General features: G+C 38.6%; 1 protein-coding gene across 1 annotated transcript in view; it reads left to right on the top strand.

Annotated features, from left to right (window-relative positions):
- The window catches only part of FAM135B (family with sequence similarity 135 member B), a 231,047-nt gene extending 213,731 nt beyond the window's left edge, over nucleotides 1-17,316 (top strand). Inside the window, exons 20-21 of the mRNA XM_056333129.1 lie at nucleotides 1,874-1,987; nucleotides 3,337-17,316. Coding sequence (XP_056189104.1) covers nucleotides 1,874-1,987; nucleotides 3,337-3,542 — 320 coding nt within the window. The 3' untranslated portion in view covers nucleotides 3,543-17,316. The remainder of the gene's footprint in view (nucleotides 1-1,873; nucleotides 1,988-3,336) is intronic.
- Nucleotides 17,317-18,274: the final 958 nt, after the last annotated feature.

Below are 18,274 nucleotides of genomic sequence, written 5' to 3'. Positions count from 1 at the left end.
GCAGATGTTTTAAGAGTTATTTTCAATATTGCGTGTGAGCAAACTGGTAGTCACAAGGTCACTACTTGATATTTAATTTTCCTCATACTTTGGAACATTGCTACTAGGAAACAAAGACTATGTTAAGGTGAATATAACTTCTTAGTTTTAGTCTGACAGACGTAGAGCTGTTGCATAATTTTATGAACACACTACATAACAATCAATGATGGGAAGCTGCTGTATCTTGGCATTATTTGCATTTCCTTATTTGAATTTTCCCTTTGATTCCCTGGCTCTTATTTCTGTGGAGTACAGTTGATGTCTGCTTTACTACTGTCATGTTCAAATAAAATTGGGACTACACAGGAAGCTCACATTGTAACTTCCCAAGCAAAGAATTGCCAAGTATTTGTTGTGTATCAAAGTGTTCCATTGTTTTTTTGGTGGACTGGAGGTCTAACAGGCTATAAATTAAGATCTTGTCCCTGCAAAAGCAGCAAGCAGAAATTTAAATGTGAAGAGGGTTGTCTGTAAAGTCAGAATCATCCAGGTAGATGCTTAGGTGAAAAATCTGAAGTAGGTAGGTCCAGATAAGAACACCTGAGTTGGCATACTGAGTCAAAACAGAGGTACCCCTACTCTAGCACCCTGCTCCCAGAAGCAGTTGAGAGAAGGTGCAGAGGGAGCGATAACAGCAGCAGTGCTGTGCCTGCTTTCCCAGATAACTCTTTAAGCCTCCAGTAATTTCTGATTTTCTTCTTAAAGTACAAGTCCCTTCTGCTTTTCAATCTCTTTAAATGTTCCTTGTGCTTCTCTTGAAAGCAACAAATAAACATTATTCCCTTTTGAAGCTCTTCACATAAGATTTTAGATACGGTAACTCCCACTGTTGCTTTTCCTACCTTTTACCTCATACTGAAGTCGAACTCAGTTGGTTTGATTGCACAAGAAGAAAATTATAGACAGCTTCAGCCAGGCTTAGTAAAGTCAGCCAGCAGGACTGTTCTTTGTGGTATTGATGGTCAACTTTTCTATGAAAATCTAGAAATTAAAGGACTTGGTTCTGGGCCCCTTTCCCATAAGGGGAGGGAAAGATGAAGGTCAAACCCAAAGCTCTTCTGTGTTCGGGATACTCTCTTGTCTAGTAGACTAGATCATCTGTGTCCGTTTTCCTACTTTCCTGTTGAATGTGGGTGATGGAGGGCTTAAGAGGCCACGGACAGGGCAAACAGTAGGATTCTGTTCCCACAGACCATCAGTGGCCCCATTGCCTCCGGGGAAGAGGGAGGATTCCTGGTTTCCAGTCCATGTACCAACAGTGTGCATTTATCAGGGGACTGCTGAAGGCAGGGACTGGATCCCAAGGCTCCCTCAACACTGATGTAATAGTATGACATCATAGCACTGAATTTGGTTCCTCTACTCCTCCATCTCTCTCATCTCTCTGTTTTGCTTGAAAATTGTACTGATTTGTTTTTTTTGAATGTGATCCCCATTCCTATGAGCACTTACTTATCCAAAACCACTCAATAACCATAGTGGGGCTGTACATGTGTTTCCAGTGTTTAAAGGCATTAATATTTGCAAGATTAACGGTTTAATGAAACATATTTTTTTTAAAACAGAGACAGTTCTTACTTTTTTTGTTGACATAGAAATAACCTGTATGAGTGTTGGTAAGTAACAAATAGTTCACAGAAGCAGCAGAAATGGGTTTAAGCTATTATGAATCTTTCTATGCTTGTGTTGCACATTTTAATTATTATAATCTATTCTGCACTGTAGATTTTCAAATCTACTTTCAAAAAGCATGAAGTAGTCATGTTGACACTGTATGTATTTTCATTGTTGTGCATCATTGTGATAGATTTATTTAATGCATTTGCCACAGGTCTTCAGTACTTTAAAAATGTTGTGTTAGTGGCCTCACCCCAAGACAGATATGTACCCTTCCATTCAGCAAGAATAGAAATGTGCAAAAATGCACTTAAGGACAGACACACAGGTATGTTTAAGATCCTTTCTTTATTTACAAAGCTGGTGAGACATTCTGTTTTTGTGTAACTGAGGTCATTGCATTAGAAGGGGTTTTCATCAGCATGATGAAAACGCAAATGTTTATTTGATGAGGAAGAAAGTGTTCTCTTCCCACAGGAAATTACTGAAATCAGTAAAGAACCTTTTTAAGAAGGTCTTTGTCTGATGAAAATAAATTTCAATCAGGTCATAATTAAAGGTTTCTTACTGCTTCTCCCTCTTCCCTCTAATTTATTTATTTTAAAAGTGATTATAATAGAACTAGATATTGACAATGCTTTTCTGTAGTCTACTGATTTACTAGAATTGTCTCACCTTTGTTTCACATAATGAAATCTTGCTCACATCCCAAGTCAGGGTTTTTTCCCTTTGTTTACAATAGTGTTGGGACGATTGCCAACTAATTGAAGGGACAGATCTAAATCATATTTGTTTGTAATAAGATCTATAAAGCACAGCAGGACTCATGCTGTCAAAGGGTTAGCCCCCCTGTGAGCTCAGGCTGTGTACTGTCTCAAGTATTGCCTTTATTATTAGCAGTCTCCCTCATTTATAAAATGTTTCATGGCTTCAGTTTCATACCACTTCCAGAAATAATGTTCGGTGTAATTTCATACCCATTTCACATACGTGATTACCTAGAAATGGAGGTACTCTTTGGAAGTAGAAAGAGAAACACAGGCCCAATAATCAACATCACAGCCTTCACACATCTTACCTAAACTGCAGCTCCTTATATCCTACCTCAGATATGAATTAAAAGGTAATTTTCTAACACTGTCTTCCCATGGCTGCTTTTTGGGCATGATGTGTGACCTAGCAGGAGCCAGATCTACATTCAGTGTAGACCATTTATGAGTACAAATTTTCTGAGCCATTGTTCTTGCCCTGTAAACTCCTTAACTGTCTGCATGATGTCTTTCCTGGGCTAGATTCCCCAGAGAAACCCAAATGGACCTCGACCTCTTGCCAGACCCTTTTGCATTTGAATTCACAGGCAGCACGAGTCCAACCCTCTTCCCCCAAAAGGGAGCAAGATGTTTCCTTCCACCTCAGAGGAAATAAGACTAAATGCCAAGAAGTGTCCCACCCACTCACCATGCTAGCACCTTCAGCAGATATCCTCACGTGGCCAGTGCCTCATTAGGTTAACAACAGCCCGGCACTTGGCGAATCTTTGAAACGGACCGCTCTCTCTTGCATTGTGGCCTTGCTTCCATTTTCCTTCTCATCGCGACCGTATTTAAACTATACTGGAAGGAAAGAGGGGATGTGGCAGCTTTGGCATCTAGGTGTGACATCTAAACTCTTTTGCAGGTCCTGTTTATGCAGAAATGATTAACAACCTGCTTCAGCCTTTGATTGGGGCGAAGGACTGCACTTTGATCAGACACAATGTGTTCCATGCTCTGCCAAACACCGCCAACACGTTGATAGGCCGGGCTGCCCACATTGCTGTGCTGGACTCTGAACTTTTCCTGGAGAAGTTTTTCCTCGTGGCAGGACTCAACTACTTCAAATAGTGCCTGAAGTATGGGGTAACAGAGGCAAAACTTTTCATTGAGTGGAGGAGAATCCCTTAGCCAAAAGAGCAAAGTGTTAAAAATGAGATCAGGTGGGACTTTCAGACTCTCCATTTCCATTTCTGTTTCAGAGAGTAAAGTGCTATGGCTTTAAGGCATTCAAGCTTCCAAATATTGGTGCTTTTGGAAGAAATAGATATTCCTCTCCAGTTTCTATGTTCTTTGTCCACATAAAGACATGAGACACTTCTGAAATACTGAATCAGAATAAGAAGGCTAATTCTCTAAATATGATTGGACCAATATGATTCCCGTTTCTCCTGAATATTAACCCGGGAACTTGGCTGTCCTTGATTTAATGCTTATTTACGTATTAACAAAGTTATGCATTTGTAGCACTTTTGGGGTAGTTAACACATGAGGAAACAAGCATATATGAACTCAGGTTAAAACCTCCTTTGTGATAAACTGGGAAGTCTGAAAAACATTTATGAAAGTTTCAATGTTTCCATTTGTTGAAAGAAAATATTTGGATGGTTCCATTACTGGTAATAATTTGTAACACACATACATTCAAATAATAGAAAAGAGTGAAATATTTAAATTAGAATGAAGAAATCTTGATATTTGTCTTTTAAAAAGCCCAGAATTTAAGTTGGGAAGAATTTTGTTCAAGTTAGAAGCTGCCAAACCAAGAGGAGCCTATTGGATTACTTGTAACAGTGGCAACTGTGAAGATTTCTTCTGTTTACATTTATAGAGGATCATTATTGTGCTTGTTATAACCTTAGAGATACAATTTTTACTTTTACATTTGTATCTAAGTACATTTACCCCAACAAATTTTAATTTTTTTAAAATCTATTATGCTGATATGAAATTCAAAATCTAGCCAGTAATACCCCTAAAAAAAACCCCATCAGATGAAAATGGGCCAGGGATATAGAGTGATAAGGATTGTGGAAAGCTTAAAAAATATAATGATGTCTTCTTAAGCTCCTCTGCAATGCTTTATCAGTGCTTTACTAATGTCCATTCGCGTTGCTATATACAATCCTAATTATTATATGGTTACAGCTGGTTGAAACATTTAAAACTTTATTCATACAAATATATCCAAGTTGTTTTTAAGGGTTTGGAAAAGAACCCATTTTTCACTTTTTTAGGTTTTTTTTCCCCAATTTTTCATTCATTTTTTAATCAAAAAGTTATCAAAGATAAAAAGTCAAATTTCAATAACTTTCTATGCATTTTCATAACATTTTGATAAATTTTCAATGTCACAGCAGTTTTTTTCAAAAAAGAGAAGGTGAATAATTCTTCACAATTATTTTTGTTCAGAAGGCAGGCAATTTTTTAATGCAAATATAATTTGTTCAAAACCATAAGCGATCAGTCCTGTATATCTTGTGATAAAAACTATAAAAAAATGAAAAAGGTGGTTTCAGGTGTCAATACTCGTATTAGTAAGTTAAGATCAAGATAGTAGGCGTTTCTGAAATGAGAGTTTAAAAATGAAAACAAAAAACCTTGCAACCACAGGCAAATATTTCTACATGCAAAAAGTAAACCTGGTTTTTTTCAAATGAAGAAAATTGGAAACCTTACACAGAATGAGTTCAAGGGAAGAGTTGCAATGAAACTGGTAAAGGCTGTTAAAGAACCAAGCTGGTTTGATAATGTAGGCACATTTCTAAAATAGAAATTAGAAAGAATATACAAAAGGCTGAGATTAAGATCATCTTGAAATAGGAAGGTATATTGCACCTAAAAATCATCTGGTCTCCAAAGGGCAGAAATTATATACAGTTACATGGTGTGTTTCAACATTGACAAGTGTTTTTAAACATTAAACATTACCTCAGGACTTGAATAAAATACATAAATACTATTTTGTCTTCCCCCCCCCCCCCCCCCCCCTTTTATAAATTGACAGTTTAAAGCTAAAAGATGGATTTACCCAGTTAACAAATAAATTCTGTCAGGAATCAAGAACTTGTGATTCCCACTTCTGATTTGGGAAGTCTTTATCACTTTTCAGCCTCAGCATTTTAGTGCCAGCTACACTTACATATCACAGCTTCCTTCTTCCTTGGTAAACTGTTTACAGAATTTTAACATAATGGGACACGTAGGTTAAGCTGTTACACAGTGCAGTGGTTCTGAGCCACAGCCAGGGACTTCTAAGGAGTGTGTGAAAAACAAGGAAAAAAAGCGATCTCCAACCATCAGCATGCTTCAGCATGCTGTATAAGGGCCTGCTTCTCTTTCAGAGAATGTTCAGGCATCTGCTAAAAGAAAATTTTGAAAAACATTAAGGAAGAGGTTAGTTTACACCATGCCTAATGTATGTGTGTGTGTATGTGTACAGTCTGTACAAAGAAATATGCTTATTTCAAGGTCTCACACACCAACTATTTAAATCCTTAATATACTGAGTGACAATATACCAGTGCAGTTCTTCTTACAGTCAGATTGGTGGTTTCTTGCTTTGCCTTGTACATTAAACAGCACTCCCAGCCTTCTGTTTGCATGACTTTGAGAGAAGAGAAATGTGAAAAGGGCTCTTTTGTGTTGCTGCAGAAGCTGGTTGGCCTTTTAGAATGTTCACTTTCACATTCTGTACTGCTACCAGTGCTATGACTGATGGATAAATATGCCTAAAAATTTCCATGTTCCTATACATGTAATATTCTTTCATGGCTTGGAGTCTGATATCAAAATTGGAGTTTGATTGTACGTGGATTTGGATTAGGTCCATACAACTTGCTCCTTGTGGGGTATGGCAGACAGCTTCTATGGAGCCTCAGAAAAACCTGGGAGATGTCATTCCTGTGAACTGATGAGCCACAGATTTTATCTTCCGTGTGCTGGCAGAACATTGTGGGAAATACTGGCAGTAACAGTCTAGCTGAGAATTCCTTTTGAGGTTCTCAGAATAGCCTCCCCCTCTTTTTCTTCTTTTATTCTTTTCAATAGGATGCTGCTTTGATAATGACTCCCAATATTGTAAATCCACTCTATTTGTGTAGCCTATATTGCAAAGAAATCATTATCATTATAATATAAATAACATCTAAGCGGTTGGACTTCATCAGACTATACAAATCAACATGGGCTTATTTTCAGAATTTTTTTATATTTTTATATATAGAAATATGTATTAATTATTACTTTCATAACAAATAGCAAAATAACTGCACAGTTAGCATTTTTGTTTCTGTCTTGACTTTTGGAATTTTAATGTATTGTCCTTTCACATAAAGCCTTTTTAAAGACAATTAACTACATTAGCAGTACTGCTACAAGTATTTCCCTTCAAACTGCACAAGGTCCTCTTGTCTTGCTGTATCGATGAGGGTAATGCTTAAATTCTTAAGTGAAGCTCTCACATTCACAGAGGATAAGACAGTTTTTCAAGAACTTGGACAGAGGAGAAACAGCTACAAAATTTTTGTACCTTGTCAATGCCCAGCTTAATGTTAAGAAAAAAACAAAGCCAGCAGTGCAGGGTTGTTTCTTTAGCATCTAGAAGTCTTACAACCAGCATGGAGGATCTCCTGGCTCCAACAGGTAAAGTGCATTTGGCTATTGAGGTTTTCCAGTGTTAAAGATGAAGGATGTGCTATGGTCTGATGAGTGAGTTCTCTGAAGGAAAGGTGGTAGCCCAAATGCAGGAAAAGAGCAGCAAAGGCAGAGGATCTCTGAACTCTGAAAGACAGGAGCAAAGGCTAGTGGAAGAAAGAAAGACAGGAAGGGGCATCAATAGAGCTGGATTTCATAGAAACCATTCTGTTGGGTTGGAAGGGACCTTTGAAGATCATCTGGTACAAACCTCCTGCCACAATCAACCATCAGGTTGATCAAAGCCCCTTTCAACCTGACTCTGAGTACTTCCAGTGATGGGGCATCCACATCTCTGGGCAACTGTTCCGCTGTCTCACCACCCTCACTGTAAAAAAAAACCAACACATTCCTTATAAAGAACTGAAAAAATTCAACGCAGAGTAATATTATCTTACTTGACTTTGTGCAGTTGTGGTGTGGATATCTGTTTGTGGTGTAATGGGGGATTTTAACTCCTGGTATGATCAGTGGAAGGAAAGACACACTTCATCAGATTTATCAGACGTATTTTACTTTTCTGGTCTAATTTGCTCTGGGCCTGTTCTTTCCACTGACTGCGGGGTATCATATTTAGCTGTCTAATGACTTGACACCTACACTTGGTCAGATGAATCCCACACAGTGCTGGAACTCTTATGGAACTCCATTCCCATCCCAAACGTCCAAAGCAGGGATATTGTGCTTTGAAATAGCACCTGGCCCTTGAAGCCAGTTCTCTTTCAGTGCCAGTTACCTGCCTAGGAACAGCACAGTGATTCTGGAAGAAAGAAGATAAAAACCTTACCTAGTTTTATTGACAAGTTCGTAGAAGGACACAGTGAAAAGACACAAAGATGCCCAGACTTTTTTTTTCAATTTCTATTTCACCTTCAAATAAAAACTTATATAAAAGGAATCTATAGCACTTAAAAGCATTGGCATTAACTATTTTTAAAATTTTGAAGCACCTATAAACAGTGTGGTTGTAACAATTTGGTGGATATCTATGATTCTGATTCTATGATCATGCTTTATTAATAGCTGGATGAAATTTTTCCACTATTTTGGGGCTACTACAGCCCATTGAGCTCCACTCTCAAAAGATTTTAATCTCATCTAAAATGGAAGATTTGTTTCTTGAATATGGATGGAAAGAAATTGCTGCTGTGACTAAGTGTGACTAGATAAGGGACAGAAGAGCTAGTCCTTTCTGCAGCTGGGCTGAGGATTTTCAAGGGAGTGGTTTTCAATCTCCTGATAATAGTTGCATGCTTACCTGCCTAAAACATGGAGAAACCTCTGGAGATAGTTCCTCCTTTGAGGATAGGGTTTAGCCTGTCTAGTTTCCTCACCTAATTTGTGCCTAAAAATTAGTTGCAAAATGAATTTGTTATACTAAAAGAAGTCTTAATTTCTCTATATAGTCTATGACAGAGGTAGCTACTACAGAAAATCTGCAGAAGTGACCCTGTTTGCTGCTCTGGTGGCATTCAGGGTTACTTACCTCTCTTCTCTGACCAGGGAACTTACAACAAAACTCACTTTTTGGGTATCTAAGATGTAGACAAAAAGTTGAGGTCAAATATTCATGGACTGGATGGCATTCCTAATTATTAGCTCTTCCGTTTTTTCATACTTAGGTGTAAGTTTTGACTGTGCACCTTGATCAAAAGCAAACCCTGAAGAGACCAATCACGCTCCTTTACAATTTGGCATGAAATGTGTCTTTTCCCAGCTTCCAATGGATGCCCATTTTCTCTTTATGAAATCGGTAACTTGTTTTCAAAATCAGGTCTGTCCACTGACAATAGAGGAAGTTGAAATTGCTTAACTTGAAAGGATTGCATTCCAAAGCCTTGAAACCTTAGCACAGAGCTTTGGAAATTACTATCAGGAATAAAGAGCACTGTTTTACTTCAAAGCACTTCATAAATATCCACAGACCAATCCTTTTCACTGTTCCCTTGCCAGAAAAGAGCCGCGCTCGAGAGAGAAAGTTATCACAAGACAATGTGAAAACTGGGAATTCAAGCCAAAGCTTTGGCTAGAATTTGTAGGTTCCTCTGATGCCTTCTGCATGTTAAAAAAAGATCTCTTCCTTTCTGCCTCTGCATTTGAAATTGCTAAGTGGTGGTGTAGGAAATAGGTGAGAACTTCTAATAACTGGGTTAGACCCTTGTGAAGGTTTATGCAGATATCCCGTGAAATTCAAAATATAATGAATAGTCATGGGACACTTCCATAGCATTCTCAGCACGCCTGTATGTGTCAGTCTAGCTGAATGATTATTTTCTTTGTGGACTTAAATTTCCATTTAAAAATTATCATCAGAACAGCCTAACATATTTCACTCCCACTGGTCATTTAGATGCTACAGGTCACGTCCATGGAGAACTGTTAAGGAGCATTTTTTTTTTTTTATTTCAATACATATGCTCAACAATTTTGATGTTGAATGTTAAGTAATTGACAATTTCTAGCTCCATCTTTAATATTTATTTAGCACCTCCCCCAGTTTTCCAGTATGTATTTAATCAATGGATTTTTCAGGTATAAATCCAGGTCTGTTGGAGTCAGAGTTCAGCCCACCCATTCTCACTCTTCAATGCATTTGCTTTATGGCAAGCTATAGTATCAGTCTCAGGAACTTCATGAAATAAGTACGACTGTGTACACAGATAACCACTGAAGTAAAAATTAGTCCATTCATGTTTGGAGTCAGAAAATACACAGCCTGGGACTTGTTTAGCTGCATCTTACTCTTTCCTGGTTTGGTTTTGCCTTTTGGATCAAATGTAACTACACCAAGATTGTGTCTCTACCTCTGTTTGTTCACGGGTCCCCTAATTTGCTATCCTTTGAGTAGCCTAAATTGCCCTGTTACTGTTCTGCTTTGATTTGCAAATTTTCTTGGACACCTCTCCATGATCTGACTACCTCTCCGGCTTTTCTTTTGCATATATTGTCCATTCCTCTTCTTTTTACCCCCCTGTCCTTGCTGTCATGCAAAGCTACAAAATTGTGTAACTATCCAAACAAGGCAGTTAATTTCTACCATCCTCTGAAATATTGTCAGTGGTTTTAGCTTTTGTACTGATTTTGACTGCTATGCAGTTAAATTTCTTCCTAGTAGCGGGTATGCGGCTGTGTTTTGGATTTGTGCTGAAACCAGTGTTGGTAACACAGGAATGTTTTTGTTATCCCTGAGCAGCGCTGATACAGAGCCCAGGGCTTTGCTGCTTCTCACACGGCCACAACAGCGAGCAGGCTGGGGGTGCAACAAGTTGTTGGGAGGGGACACAGCTGGGACAGCTGACCCCAGGTGATCCAAGGGATATTCCACACCATATGACATCAAGCTCAGCAATAAAACTGGGGTGGGGTGGGGGGAGTTTGGCCAGAGCTGCCACTGCTCAGGGACTGGCTGGGTGATGAGCAATTGGAGTTTTTTGCATCACTTGTTATTCTTGTTTTTAATTTTTTATTTTTCTCTTGTTGTTCTTGTTTCCCCCCCCCTTTTTTTTTTTTAGTTATTAAACTGTCTTTGTCTCAACACATGAGTTTTCACATTTTTACTTTTCCTGTTCTGTGTCCTATCGCACTGAGAAGTGGTGTGAGCAAGCAGCTGTGTGATGCTTTGCTGCCTAGCCAGGTTAAACCATGACAGATTTGTACAAATCCAGTCCTTCAAGCTACATTTTATGTGTGTGATGTGAGGTTTTGATTAAGTGACCCAACAGAACTTTTTCCCAGAATTCAAACTTATCCTTCATGAATCAGTGGGAAGCTGAAATACAGATCCCCTGGTTAATTTGGACTTTGTCATGGACAGAATGTATTTTGCTGGTTCTGGATAGGTGGTGTACTCACCCAATTCACACTCCAAAAGCACACTCCGGTCTGCTTTACAGTCTTCCACATGCTTTCTCTTTGTCATTGTCTTATGCTGCCCTTGTGACTTCCTTCCTTCCTTCCTTCCCTAGGATCACAGAATTGTAGAATCATTTAGGTTGGAAAAGACCCTTTGGATCATCAAGTCCAACCATGAACTTAAAAGTGCCACCTAAACCAATAAACCATGTCCCTAACTGCCACATCTATACGTCTTTTTCCTCCCTCCCTCCCTCCTTTCCTTCCTCCCATCCTCCCATCCTCCCTTCCTCCCTCCCCCCCTTCCTTCCTTCTTTCCCATTCATGGTTGCTTAGAACAGAACTCTAGAAAGTAAAGGAAAAAAGTGTCCAGCAGGCGATTACTGCCTCTTTAAAATGAAAAAACTAAGTGAGGGATATTTAAAGAAAAAAAAAAAAAAGATAATTATTTGTACTTAAAATGCTCTAGAGGCCTGGTCCAGCTCATTCTGAAATAGACTAGCAACTCTCACTACCTTTGAAAGTGCCGCATATAGCCACACACAGAGCTTCTTGCCACAGTGAATATTCAGCTGGTAACATTTCTTTGAGACTGTGAAGTCAGTGCAGACGTGCATTCACAAATATAGCCAGCACTGCCATTCCATTTCTCCAGGAGTGGTACATCATGTTCACACGTTCATGCCAGTCAATTTTCTCAGCTTTTCATGAGGACCTTTATCCACCTATCCAAACATGTTACAGATGACAGAATATTTGGTTTCAGAAGGAACAGCTGGAATTCTCCCAGTCTAGTTCCTCTTCACAGCAGTATTATCACGAGCATCTTGGTGAGGTCAGCCATGTCTTTTTCTTGCTAAGTCTTCAAAACATCTGGTGGTGGATATACTACAGCTACTCTGGATCACCTTTTCAACTTCTGTACAACGCTTCTAAGGAAAAAAAAAAAGTAAAATAAAATTTAAAAAATGCATTTTGAACTTCCCAGACTGCAACTTCTTGTTGTCACCTTTTATTATACCACCTTTTTATTCCATGGGGAAGGCTTTGTTTCTGACGTACTTGTAACTCCCTTTTCAATACCTGCAGACAGGCTTTTAGATTGTCACTTGATCTCCTCTTTGCTAGACTAAACAAGCCTGACTCAACCTCTCCTCAGAAGCCATGTGTTTAGACCCCTCCCCATCTTGCTAGCCCTTTACTGGGCTCTTTCTAGTTTCTCAACCTTGGACTGGGTTTAGGAGGAAGTACTGGCAGACTTCCTTGGATGAGAGTTCTGGTGCAGACTGGTGTCTTTTCCCTGCTCGGGAGGGGTTCACTGGCTGTTGGGTCTCATCACATGCTCTTCCTAACAGGTTCTCATCTGAAGAGCTGGAACTGTTCTCTGGTTGCCATGATTTGTAAGCTTCCAGCTCGCATCCCCTTGCGAGTTCATCTTTACTTCATTTTCCTGTGTTATCTTGGCTAAGGTAACAGCACTAGCAAGGGCAAAGACTTGTGACCTGTGGCTTATTGCCACCATTTATGGGCCTCTTTTTCAGCACACAGTACATCTGGCCCCCCATTGCACCCTTAACGTGCTCACTGCCATGCTAATTGTTTCCATCGCTTTTTTTAACAAGTCTTATTTGAGGTGATCTTAAGTGATCTTAGTCATTGGTAAGCTTTAGGCACAGATAGTAAGGAAACCTCCTGTGAGTCTGCTCCACCCTTGCATGACAGACAAGGGTGATCATTTACCTTGTTATCATCATCATGGCATGCTGCTTCCTGACAATCTGTGGTCTGAAAGAGCTGCTGCTGCTGTTTATTCTCTATTTTAATAAGACTATATACTACATATGCACTTCCCTAAGAGGCATCCACGCACTGAATAGAAATGCTTATGAAAACAGTTTAATCAGTGTAGAGCTGCTTTAAATGCAGATGAGTCAGGCCTTCCCTGCATAGAACAGAAGCATAAAGCATAAATATGTATAAAGTCTTCTTATGCAAAAGGTCAGACTAAATTAACTTCTGTTATAACCATGAAACTTGATTTCTCTGCTTTTGAAAATTCAGCCTCTGCTTTCACCCAAAGTGCTGCAAGATCCTATTATCTGTGTAGCAAACTAACCGCATCTGTCTGAAATGGATTTGCACACTGACATGTATGTGCCAGAAGTTCATTGGCTATACGCGTGGAGCTGCAGGTCTTCAAGTAGCTTCTGCCTCTGAAAATACAAAACTGTGACACAGTCAGCAGGGCAACTCTTATTGCAATCCAGCATGCCTTGCAGTCTTTGAAAGCTATCGGCTACAAACACAAACACCTTATCCAAAGGAACAAAAAAAACCCTCCCCCACACAAAAGTCCAGTCTCAAACAACTTTTTTTTGGGAGTAGGTGGTTTGAGTACTACGATGACCTTGCTGATTCTGTGCTTCCCATAAGTGAGGTTGCGCTAATAGGTATAACAGCTTCTGATGCTGAAAGCCTCAATATTGCAATTTTCATGTAAATTTCTGACAATTAGTTTAAGAAGTTTTTCGTTTGTTCCTGAAAGCATAAGTGCTAGAAGAAATCTGCCTGTCCCGATCCAGAAGAAAAGATCATTTACTCTTTCTGGTTTTATATGGATAAGACTACCTGCATCATTCCCAGAAAGGTGAAGAGATGTCAAGACGTTTCTGATACACTATCATATATGCAGCTACATGCACAAGAAAGGTTGAGGAAAAGACTGTGGGAACCTTTTTGATATAAGGGGCATCATCACTTTCAGTAAAAATAATACAAAATGCAGTTCTTGCATGCCCTATATACTGTATGTGTGGTACACCCTACATACATATGTATAAAGAAAATGTCTTTTCCCTTATGTAATGTTATGTTCCCATATGTAATGACTGTATCTTCCTATATTCAGTGTATGTATGCCATGCCATACTTACAAGTGGGTGGTGATTGTTGACTTTTAACAGGTTTCTGTTACTTTGGGGGGAGCTAACTTCAGTTATCCTCCTGTGCTCAAACTGTGAAGGAACAGTTTGCTGGCTTCATCCACCTCATTGGAGGAGAGAAGTTGCTTTGTACCATGATTTCTCAACCTCTTGACACACCTTTAGTCAACTAATCTTACCAAAGCAGTCTGGAATTTGATGGGTGTTATCTACCACCTCCATGGTTTCCATGGTCAATGTAACATTTCAAACTGAGCTGCCTTATCTCCTGACACAGGAAGCTTCTCACTATCCTTTAACTTCCCTTGACATCCATCCTCTTCAACCAAGCATTCATTTTTAAGCTGGTAGACAAATCATTTCTCAGCTTTGCCACCTTTCTTACTCATTTTAGTCATGTATATTTGACTATGCATCCAGTTACAGAAGCTAGCTATTTCCTTTTTCTGCCATTAAATCTTCTTATAAAGTATGAGGGAGATCAGTCTAGACAAAAGCCGTGGTACTCCTTTGTGACTGCATGTCTGGGGGAAAAAGGTATCAAAAAGCAGCTAGTAATTTGTAGTGTTTTCTAGGTTTATTTTCCATATTTATTTATGTTTGTTTTGCCGAGAAAGAAGATACACTGGTATTTTGTCCCAAAGCAAAAAGAACAATTTTCCAAACCTACCCACTCACCAAAATAAATAATGCCAAAGTATTGCTGTATGTTTGGGAAATGTATTGGGTCAAAATCAAAACACAGTTCAGTATATTCCAAAACACAAAGTTCAGAAATAAATTAAAATTTATATCTATTTTTTGTTACTTGATTTTGTCTCTAATGGTAAGATTTCTTAAATGCTGAACAGTTTAACCCAGGACTGGGTTTCCTTTACTTGAGCAGTGAATCCCTTGGTTATTGAGGATTTTTTTAACCACAGCATTAGGCTAAGACCTGAATAATTTCATAAATCCCTTAATATATACTCAAGTTCATTAGAGACATATATATATATATACACGCTCTGACCTTAAATCTCTGTCTTTCCATTTATGTGTAGACAATTAGCCACCTCATCTGAGATATCAGAAAATTAAACTTTTTCTATATACAGAATTACCTTCAGTGAACAGTTCAGGCCTTAACTGGGAGGACTTGACTGCTGTAGGACCATCTTTCTTGTTGAGAGGGAGCTTATGGTAATGAATCTGTAATCTAGGCAAATCAAGAAAATAGGTGAATCCTATTCTCTCTTATCCTTCTGTTTCCATGCTGCAAATTCACACTCGGGCACTTGAATTTAGAAAATTTTGGTTTGCATTCCAAACAAAACACATCTGTGAGGCAGGTCTTGATTGATGTCATATCTTTCCCTGTATGCAATGTACGAACACAATTACTCTTTTTTTGACACTGGAACCATTATCTTGGATTGAGAGTCTTGGAAACCGTGATGAAACTCTCTTTAAAGTATATTAAAATTGTAACCCTCAAAATCAGGCTATAACTTTTTAATAGGTAAAGTGAGCAATGCCATCACAAGTAACTTCTCAGTTGTACAGTATCTATTCAAATGGAACACCTTACACTGCGGGATTGATTTTCAGCTCAATGGTAACACCTAAAATTGGACCTTCACTGTTCCTCAGCTGATGTGGAATAGAATTCAGTGGGCAGAAGCATAATTCTGTGAAGATCCTTATCTTACGTTTCAAAGAATTACGTTTTACTTATTTTATTAAATGATAAGAAATTACCCCTTGGAATTAAAAGCTACTATTTCTAGTAAGTAATTATCTCTGAAAGTGGTTTTCTTTAAGCACACTTTTACAGTTTTTAGTTAAGAAGGGCAAGGCTAGAAAATTTTTAGAAAAATCGTGTGGTTTTTTTTCCAATAAGCAAATGACAAATACTACTGGGCTTAGTATCAAGTGATTAATTGCAGCTTTAGGCAGGTCAATTTTTAGTTTTGTAAAAAATATAAAAAGCCAAGAGACTGACCCCTAGACTTACTAACCATTTGTACCCATGCATAGTGGATGTAAGATACTAGCATTGGTATACATGCCCATGTTTGTGCACACAGGCTGCAAAGCAATGCATCAGAGATATATTGTTCTCCAAGTACTTCCTTTAAGGCTGATTGTTCAGGGCAAGCAATATGCATGATATAACTGGTGCATGTAACAGTAAGTGTAACCTTCTGCAAATTTGGATTTAAAGACAGTAACTTGATACCAAGGCTGAACTTTGCAGACGAGTAGTCTATGGTATTTTTAATTATAACCATTTTTGTGGTCTGAATATGAGTACAACTGATTTTGTCATGTGACACTAGAAGTTGTATATTTAAATGAGACATTATTACATTTGATTGAGGCAGTTACATTTCTAGCAAATTATATTTCAAATCAGACAGAAGAGGCAATAATTAGAGGCTGTGAGCTTGGAAAATCTGTGCCATTTATTTATTTTTAAGACACCAAGATTTACAACACATGCTCTGTCTGCCTCTCTCTAATTTACTTCCCTTTCCCTAATGAACATTTGTCAACTGCCATACATTTCAATTTTCTCTAGCTATGTCTGTCAAGACTTAAGTGAGACTTACATCGAAAAACAAAACTGATTGCACAAAGTGGAAACCAATGAAGTTGAGTCAATTCTGTGACATTTTAGGGAAAACGGAGTTGCAAATCAATTTTCTTGACTTGTAGCTTTTGACTCAACAGCATTCACAAAGTCTTGACTAAAGGTCTGATCCTGAGAAATGCTGCTCAAATGCACTCTTGATAGAACAAGCCAGATCCCCAAGTGGATCAGCCTGGCAAAGCAGTTTATACCGCCTAAGGATCTTGCCGAGTGGCAGCCAGTAGCATTCACAGCATCTCACAGTCAGACCACCAGAAGATAGCAAATGTCCTGGGTTCTTTTTAAGGCCAATTTTCCAATTGGTCAATTGTGTTTTAGAAGTAATGTCTTTTTAGACAAATGCAGACCTCTCCAAGGGATCAAGTCAGTGGATTAATGTGGACAGATCCTTATAGGTTAAGGGAAAGGGCTTTTAATTTTTAAATCTACTACTCTGAATCATGATCATACAAAAAAGCTGAAGAAATCTGACATGGTCCCTTGTATAAACAAGATCATGAATGTAAAGCTTATAATGCCACTGTGAAATTTTAATGCTCATTTATTATGGTTATGATGAAACCTGTATAATGAGATGATGATGATAATAATAATAATAATAATAATGAATAGTCATCAGTGCCAATATGATTCTACTATTTTTCTACATATGCTTTATTGTGGCATTTTGTGTAGCTTGTGTTCTGTGTAAAGAAATGTCAATAAAATCTTTGCTTCCTTTTGTCTGTACTTTGTGTGCTTCTTGTTACTTGGACAGGAAATTCCCCCGCTCCCTTTCTCCATGTAGCATGGGGGAAACATGCTGACAGTGACAAAGAAAAGCAGAATAAAATATCCTCAAATATGAAGCAAGAGAATAGATGAGCTATATGAAGTGCTGTGGCTGATGCCCCATCCCTGGAAGCATTCAAGGTCAGATTGGATGGAGTTTTGAGCAGCCTGGCCTAGTGGCAGGTGTCCCTGCCCATGGCAGGGAGGTTGCAACCAGGTGATCTTTAAGGTCCCTTCCAACCCAAACCATTCTATGATTCTGTGATTCAGACTGTCGTTCTGTTTAAGAATGCAAACCAGCTCTGACTTACTGACTCAGTAACTATTACATAAAATAATCATGGCCTAAAAGCCCTTTAATATGGACCTCTTTTTGACCAATTAAGTTGAGACCTTGAAGCAGCAAAACCTTGATGGTAGCAAATTAGTAAATACTTGAATATTTTGATTTTTTTAGGTCTTTCTGTGCTCAGTGTTTAAGAACTCATTCAGGAATGTAACTCATAAGTAGATTTGAGTTCCTCTGGCCCTATGTATTGAGACTGTGAACTTCCTTACACCCAACCGCATGCTGTCATCAGGAGGTTACAGAAATTCTTTGGGTGTTGTTGGAGTGTTCTGTTGGTTTTTCATGCCTCTGTGGCAATGTCTATACCAGTTAATAGAACAAGGAAAGGACGTTTCTGCTTTTTGTCCAGTCAAACGAACAGGGACTATAGCCATAAATTCTGGTCTTACCCCACAAATTTCCATAAAAATACATCTGTACTTAAAATTCGTCACAGCTGTACGTCAGCAACACAAGGATCTGTTTATCCTTACCTACTAGCAAGGATATGTCCCTCTCTGTTTGTTTAATTTTACCTCAGAGATATTTCGGGAATGCTGATGGCACCGGTGGTATAGTG

Source organism: Falco biarmicus, chromosome 3 (assembly GCF_023638135.1).
Source record: "Falco biarmicus isolate bFalBia1 chromosome 3, bFalBia1.pri, whole genome shotgun sequence".
In the NCBI taxonomy this organism is placed as follows: domain Eukaryota; kingdom Metazoa; phylum Chordata; class Aves; order Falconiformes; family Falconidae; genus Falco; species Falco biarmicus.
The sequence above is the reverse complement of the archived record's forward strand: the minus strand, read 5'-3'. Positions and strand labels throughout refer to the sequence as shown.